Consider the following 7,930-nt stretch of genomic DNA (forward strand, 5'->3'; position numbering starts at 1 on the left):
CAGCAGGAAGTGTTATTTGCATTACTTAAATAGCAGGTTGCCAGTTTTTTGTCATTTTGATTGCTGTGGAATAAAAGGCAGACATGGAGCTTGACTTGGCAGGGATTTAAGTTAACTTGTTGCTTTTTAGCTCAAAAGAGAAAATAAAGGGCTCTAGAGATGTCTTTGTGGTAGCGTTTTGCTGTTCCAGTGAGGTCATGGAGAAGCTCCTACAGTACTGCCCTGTGCTGCTTTCAGCTGTCAGCATTTTTCGCTGGGAAGATGCAACTGTATGAGACCACAGCACGTAGCCCTCTGAGAGCAGAGGTGGAAGGACAAGAGAAATTACAGATTCCCTGAACAAATGTGGCTTAACTAAGGCTTTGGTGTCTAATCTGGTGCAGAAGAAAGAGTGACCGTTTTCAGAAGCAGCAGTCCATTGTTTCGTCTCATGGCTTTGGCAGATCGGAATTGATTTCTGAGGGCTGTCCATCAATCAGCTGCATTTTTGATGGCTATTCTCTTACAGGAGCGTCAGAAACAGTTGGAAAGTCTTGGCATATCTCTTCAGTCTTCTGGAATAAAAGTCGGGGATAATAAGTGCTTCCTAGTTAATTTGAATGCAGATCCAGCACTCAACGAACTCCTGGTGTACTACTTAAAGGTAAAAATATTGAGCTATATATAATAGCAATAATAATTAACTCTAGCACTGGGCCTATAATACCTTTGCAGAGGTGTATTTAGAGATTTTTATAAAAACTGTCTATCTAAAGCCTTCTCTGCTATTCACTGCTTCGTTAAAATAATATGAGTAGAACCTCTTTATTTCAAATGTGATTCTTCATAGCAGAGGAAGGTTTGGGAGTTTTATGTTTTTATTTCAGTTTTTTGAAAGAGGTTTAAAGTGATCTCTTTGAGAAACCATCTCCTGGGTTTTTTTTTGTTTAGGTTTTTTTTTTTTAAGCCAACTTGCACAAGGTTTTACCGAGGAAGTTGTTTCATATAAAGAATGGGCATATCAGTAATCATTTTTTATTTTTGTCAAGTGATTTTACTTGACAGATAGCTTCTACATGTGTAGCCCAGATTCTGACTCCTGTCCTCAGTTTAAAGAACGCTTTTTTATTGCTCTTCATGCAATTTGCCAGAGAGAGAATCCAGTTCTGTTCTGCTTTAGCACATTTGCTGCTGTGCAGTCCCTGTTACTGATCTTAAACATAAAACACGTGACATGAGTTTTGGACTCTGCACTGAAACATTTGGGTGGTTTATTCTGGTTTAACAGACTGTAAACGTGAAGTCAGGAGGTGAAATGAAGTACAACCATTTTATGTCACATTTTATGATACAAGTTCTAAAAACTGAGCGATGGAAGAACGTTGGCAGTTTGAGCTTCACGTTAAATCATTCTCTTCTTTTTGAAGTGGTCTGTAGTAACTCTCAAAACAGGCACAAAATTAACAGTTGGGCTGAAAGGTAGTTTTGGTTTAGTCAATCTTAGGAAACACGTATCTGATACCAGTCATCGCTGCTCTGTGATGTCTCAATGACAGCAAGGGAAAGAACTTTTTCAATGTTATATCTGCAAAAACACATTAAAAGGGATAAAATTGCTGAGCTGAGGTTTTGAGAGAATAACTGAATCCTTTCCAGACACCTTGCTTGTAGGTGTCCAGAGTGGGACTCAACTGCTAAGTCAGCCTCAACGCTGGCAGCTCGGGAGGCAGAGCTGATTTCTCTGGTGTCCATCATGACAAGAGTACACTGAAGACAAAGCCTGCTCAGAAAACAGGCCTTGGCCCACCAACACCAGCAGAAAAGTCTCAGGTGTTGACGTGCTACTTTCCTTTCCTAGAGAAAACCCTTTTGCATGGGGAAAATTTTGTGTGTTTCAGTTAGTGTTTAATTATTATTATTTTTAATAACACAAATTTGTTTTGTTGGTTGACAATTCTGGTGTAGAAATCCCTATGCTTTGAAAAAGTTTCAAGAAAATGACTTACACCTAGTTTTGCCAAGTTTAAACTCTTGGTTCTCAGAGTAACTCTCTTGCCCACGTTCTCTCTAATGCTGAGCCACATATGATCTTAAAAGTACTGAAGAACTACTTGATCTGACTTGGCTACTCTATCGTATCTGTTCCTCCAAAGTTGCTTGGCGATACCTAAAAAATAAATTGATTCATTGCGGAGTGATCCTTTGTCTCCCAACTCCCTCATGCCTCGAGTCCTTCAGGAATTTCCTAAGCTGTTGGATGGAACCTGCGTGGGAGCCATGGATCTAACCTCTGTGAACATGTCTTAATTTCTCTTTGAACTCCTTTGTACTTCTGGCTTCTACAACATCCCGAGGCACTGAATTCCACCATTAAATTACAGAAACCTCTTCATATTTGGATTTAACTGTTGCCTGTACACTTCCATTCCCCTTTTTCCCTCTGAGGGAAGTATTGAACAGCTTTCAAATTTTGGAACTAGATGACAAGATACATCCAGAAGGAGAATGGGTGAGTTAGAATGAGTTTTGCAATCCATTGCTAACATCTGAATTCCTTTTCCCCAGGAGCACACATTAATAGGCTCAGATAACTCTCAAGATATCCAGCTCTGTGGGATGGGAATTCTTCCTGAGCACTGCATTATAGACATCACCCCAGAAGGACAGGTGATCTTAACACCTCAAAAAAATACTAGGTAAAGGAACAAAATACAGTTCCAGTTGTATAATAATTGTACTTTTATTTAGTATTTTAGTGAAGAAGAATAATTAGATAATTAGGTGATAATTAAAAGATTTTAATTATATAAAGATAATTAAAAATAAACTTTACTGGATATTCTGAAATAAGAAAATTCTACTGCCTGTATCCTGCTTTTGCATTTTAATTGTCATCTACCCCTCTGCCAACTCATCTCTTCTGTTCTAATGAGATTTCTCTCAGCGATGGTGTTTGTAGTCTCAAATTTTCAAAGAGAGGATGAGTAAATTGCCTGTGTTCTCAGCAAGCAGAAATTCACAGATTTGCAGCTGTGTAGATGTAAGTCTCAAAATTTGAAATCATTTTCTAGGAAATCTGTTGATATGCAAAGAGCCGCTGAAGCATTTGTTGCTTTATTTGATTAAGTAGCAGTACTTGAAAAGCAGATGGTACATTCAAATTGATCGCAAAATGACATGCGTCGTCAGCATCTCCAATGATTTATACACAGAATTCAACAATCCCACGTTTGCCCTGATTCGTAGTTGATCCTGCTTTGAGCAGGAGGTTGCACTGGATGACATCCTGAGATTCCCTTCAAATTTGAGTTATCCTATGATCCTATTTTCAGACTTAATCTGACTCTGAAATAAAAGTAGTTTCTGATTACTCTACTTAGTTTATTGTCTTTAAGCTATTTATATAGCAAAGGTCTCTGATGTCTTAATCAAACGTTTCTATTCTGTGTCTGCATTTCACAGGAGTGTGAAAAGTGTTTATTTCCAGTGACATCATCTTTTTTCAAGCTCATTTTAAAGTTCTAATTATTCTCCCCAGACATAACTGTCATAATATCTACCCAAAAGTACTGAACTCTGTAAACTTAAGCCATCTAAAGAATCTGAGTTTGAGGAGTTTATGAAACAGCACAGGTTAGAACAATGATGTTTCTGGGGATATTTTGCCATGTTTGAAGTCCCTAAACCTGTTCTCCTACCTTAACTAGTTCCAATAAAGAAAGTAGTAGCGGAAAAAACCCCTGAATGTTATATAGATGTATCACTTTATGTTTTTACCTTTTCACAGGACGTTCGTAAATGGTTCTGCTGTCGTGTGTCCTATCCAGCTACATCATGGAGACAGAATACTGTGGGGAAACAACCACTTCTTCAGGTACAAAAGATACTAAAGAGATTATAAATTCATGCCATCTTATTTTTATGCTAAGGTGTAAGGCAAGATGTCAGCGGAGCAGTCAAGCTGCCGGAGGAGGTGATTCCCTTTTCCACTGGGATTATAAAGGCAGTGCTGATGTCTGACTGTTCTCGAGTGCTAAATGTTACAGCAACTGCGGTGGTTTCCATTTCAGAGCACTAGGTTGACTTAACTTCTTGTATTTTCATGGAACTCTAACCTTGCTGATGAGGACCTTGCTGTAGTTACCAGTACTATTATCTCACTAAAGAGATTTAATTTTTGAGCTGGTAACTTTAATGTGGTTTCATACCGCATTAATCCTAATGACTTTTTCTTCCATGGTGAAAATATTGCACCCACGCTCTGGCTTGGAGGGGTTGTCTTTTGGATTTTGTAGTTAAGGTTTTTGACCTGCAGTGATCTGGGTCCTGCAAGGTCGCTGCATTCTCTGTTCCCTGGAGTTCCCGCTCCAGCCATCCCTACAACCCTCCCATACCAGGCAGGGTCACCAGCAGTAGTTTGCTGTGAAAGACTGTATTCTGGAAACCCTCTGTGGCTGCTCTGAATTACCTTAGAGATCAGTGGGTTTAAATGGTAATCTAAAACTTAATTGTTTTCTTTTATGCTTGAAAGAAGAATCTGCATAAAAAGTGGGATGTAATTTCATTACTTCCTCTAAATTATTTGGATATGAGATGACTGAAAAAATACATGGTTATAAAATTTATGATTAGTAATTTTGGGTATTCTGTTATCGGAGTGAAGAATTGTCAACGTTTTGGTCGAGGTAAAACCAAAGGTCCGGTGATGATAATACTCTCCTGCTATTCCAGCAGAAATAGGGGAAGGGAGAAAAGAATTCGTGAGACCTCTAATATGCTTTTTGGAAAACTGAAACAAACTTTAATAACACAACAAACAGAAATATATTAAATACCAAAAGAAAACCAGTAAGATATTGAGGGGTTTTGGGAAAAGCGAGAGTTAACCTGCAGTCAGTAGCAAAAGCGAAACCCGAACTGCAGCACAGCAGCAGAACAGAGACGGCGACGGCCACATGGCAGCAGTTACAAAGAAAACCCGCGGCAGTCAAAACACTGTGGTGCCACGTGGGGAAAACCAAACCAACACAATTTTAACAGTCTGTGGTGGGTTGAAGCAGAAGCAGAAGCGTTGGCGGCAAAAGCCGCAGGCAGGAGACAGTTCCCAAGCGGCAAAGGACTTTAGCTCTGGGGCTTGCAGTTTCCGCGGTGACAGCGGCTAACCGAGGGCAGGAGAGCCGAGCTGAGAGCAGGCAGGTCCGTGGGGGGAATTGATGCTCAGAGGTGCGCGCGGCACGATCGCTGTACCTGGGTAGCGTGGCCAAGCCAAAAGCAGGCAGGTCCGTGGGGGGAAGTGATGCTCAGAGGTGCGCGCGGCACGATCGCTGTACCTGGGTAGCGTGGCCAAGCCAAAAGCAGGCAGGTCCGTGAGAGAGATGTTGCCCTCGGCCCCGTCCGGTGCAGAAGAGCGGGAGCTGGCCACGCGGCTGCTTCTTAAAGGGGCAGAACCCGGAAAACAGAAACAGAACCCCACCAGAACTTCTAACCAATTTGATGTCGGCGCGGCACGATCGCTGTAGCTGGGTAGCGTGGCCAAGCCAAAAGCAGGCAGGTCCGTGAGAGAGATGTTGCCCTCGGCCCCGTCCGGTGCGGAAGAGCGGGAGCTGGCCACGCGGCTGCTTCTTAAAGGGGCAGAACCCGGAAAACAGAAACAGAACCCCACCAGAACTTCTAACCAATTTGATGTCACGTTTATACGTACGTGGCAGGGAATACCTGATTGGTCAGTCTAAAACAAAGCTTCCAACACGGGGGAAGTTTTTGTTAAACCGTGACAGGAATGGATTAATTAGTTTGCCTTGAACTCCCCAGCTTACCCTGAGGAAAAATACACTCACAGGAGATCAACGAATTTTGAAAGGGAAAAATCTACTGATTTGGATAATCTGCTTAATATTAACAGTCTTTGACCGCAACCCGTTGTTTCAGAGTTGAGCAATTAATAGTTCTTCAAAAATTTTCTTCATATTTAAAGGCTGAATTTGCCAAAGAAGAAAAAGAAGGCTGATCATGAGGATGAAGAGCGCGACAACTCTATGAAGTGCAGTAACAGTGTGGAGCAGCTGGACGTCGATGGAGACAATTCCAGTGAAGTGTCCAGTGAGATTAACTTCAGCTATGAGTACGCCCAGATGGAAGTCACTATGAAGGCACTTGGGAGTAATGGTAAGAAGCTAAAGAAATTATTGGAGATACGTACAGGACATGAGGTTACATCTTCAGGGCCTCTTAACCACAACTTTTTCCCCTGTAACGTCCTACTGGAGAATTTTTCTTGTAAATGACTCATCATAGCCATTTTTGCACTTGAAGGGGGGAAAAAAACATTGCAGGCTGTTTTGTTTGGCAGATCTTGTGGAGGGAAAAGCCAGAACTGGAATATTGTTGGAACTGCAACCTCAAATCAGTGTTTTCACTTGATTGGTTTTTTTTCTTCTGTTATGTCTCGTTCAGGCATTAACTGTCTCTGAAACCATATTCTTTTAGTTTTTGTGGTCTTATGTAGCTGTCCCAGAATGGCATTATTTTGGGAAGGAGGAGGAAGGTTTTTTCAACTTGGTCTTTCCCTTTTCTCAATTCTCTTAAATCATTGGTCCAGTCTGTTTTGTAAGTGTTTATTTCTCTCCTCAGTTCAGCAGCACTTTTTTTTTAATATGCATTACAACAAAGATATAATCTCTTCCTCCTTTTATATGATGAATCTGTTTACTGTCTACTCTACTTTCTATTCACTGTCTACTACTGTTTACTATCCACAGTGGCTACTGCAGGCCCTAACACAGATAACTGCGGATATAGAATGGGGAAGGGAAGTTCCAAATCATAGTAATTTGTGCTTATCCAGAGTCATATAGCATATCTATAGCAGAATAGGGGAAAAATCTCTTATTTCCACATCCCCCCTCTCTGGCCCTGAATTCAGCCCCATGGCTGTTTCCATTTCATTTTATGGTTACCAGGTATTTGACCCCCAGAAGTACCAACTTCTTTATTTTCAACATCTGCTTAGATCCCATGCAGTCAATCTTGCAAAGCCTGGAGCAGCAACATGAAGAGGAGAAGAGATCTGCGCTTGAACGACAGAGGCTGATGTACGAGCATGAACTGGAGCAATTACGAAGGCGATTATCACCAGAGAAGCAACATTTCCGCAGTATGGACAGGTTCTTTCATTCTCCCAGCGCTCAGCAGCGCTTACGGCAGTGGGCGGAGGAGAGGTGGGTATTGAAATCCAACCATCAGGAGCGTTCCTTTAAAATTCTTAAGTGCTAGTGAATTCTGCAAGATTTTAATTGCCTTGCACACCTCTGCTAAATTTCTGAGTGGGCTTTTGCAGGGGGTTGCAGAGGACACAGTGAAAATATTAGTCCAAGAACAGTCAGACCTATAATGCCAGAAGAGATGAGAAAGAATAAAGTGCTTGCTTTGTTGTTAAGGAGAAATTCTATCCTGATTGGCAACAAATTTGTCTAAAGATGAGGTGATTGGAAGAAATTTTGGGACTCCTGTATGAGTTTGTTCTTCTCTGGATCATGACTCACATCATCTGTCTGACATGCTGGAAGGTTGTTTTTCCTTTTGACTCACATATCTGTCTGACCTGGGCAGGTCCTGGCAACCACAGGAGTTCAGAAGGAAAAAGGAATAAGAGGATGATACAAAGAACTTTGACCCAGAGCACTGTAAAAACTGTTTAATAACCACAGAGAGGGCACTGTCTCCTTTGCCTCTTCCTGGGCAATTGCACTGAGATTATTTACTTCAGCCTTTAAATGATATTTTCCAGTATCACTGTTAAAAAAAGCAGCTGCAAGACGAAGGTGAAACTTACCCTACAACAATGAGTACGGTAAAGACATTGTAATGAAAAAAGAAATGCCAATCTAATTTGTATGGCTAGAGAAGCAACTTTTGAAATAGTAAATATTTGCAACAATCTAACAAGGTGTTA

At 41.1% G+C, this 7,930-nt stretch overlaps 1 protein-coding gene across 1 annotated transcript in view; it reads left to right on the plus strand.

Moving 5' to 3' along the window:
- Window positions 1–7,930, plus strand: part of KIF13B (kinesin family member 13B) — a gene marked incomplete at both ends in the record, with an annotated part of 110,344 nt that overhangs the window by 58,292 nt on the left and 44,122 nt on the right. Inside the window, 5 exons of the mRNA XM_010145722.1 lie at window positions 509–643; window positions 2,545–2,675; window positions 3,767–3,853; window positions 5,954–6,144; window positions 6,989–7,196. Of these exons, the coding sequence (XP_010144024.1) occupies window positions 509–643; window positions 2,545–2,675; window positions 3,767–3,853; window positions 5,954–6,144; window positions 6,989–7,196 (752 nt within the window). The remainder of the gene's footprint in view (window positions 1–508; window positions 644–2,544; window positions 2,676–3,766; window positions 3,854–5,953; window positions 6,145–6,988; window positions 7,197–7,930) is intronic.

The sequence above is a fragment of the Buceros rhinoceros genome, unplaced genomic scaffold, assembly GCF_000710305.1.
Source record: "Buceros rhinoceros silvestris isolate BGI_N320 unplaced genomic scaffold, ASM71030v1 scaffold7771, whole genome shotgun sequence".
Classification (NCBI taxonomy): domain Eukaryota; kingdom Metazoa; phylum Chordata; class Aves; order Bucerotiformes; family Bucerotidae; genus Buceros; species Buceros rhinoceros.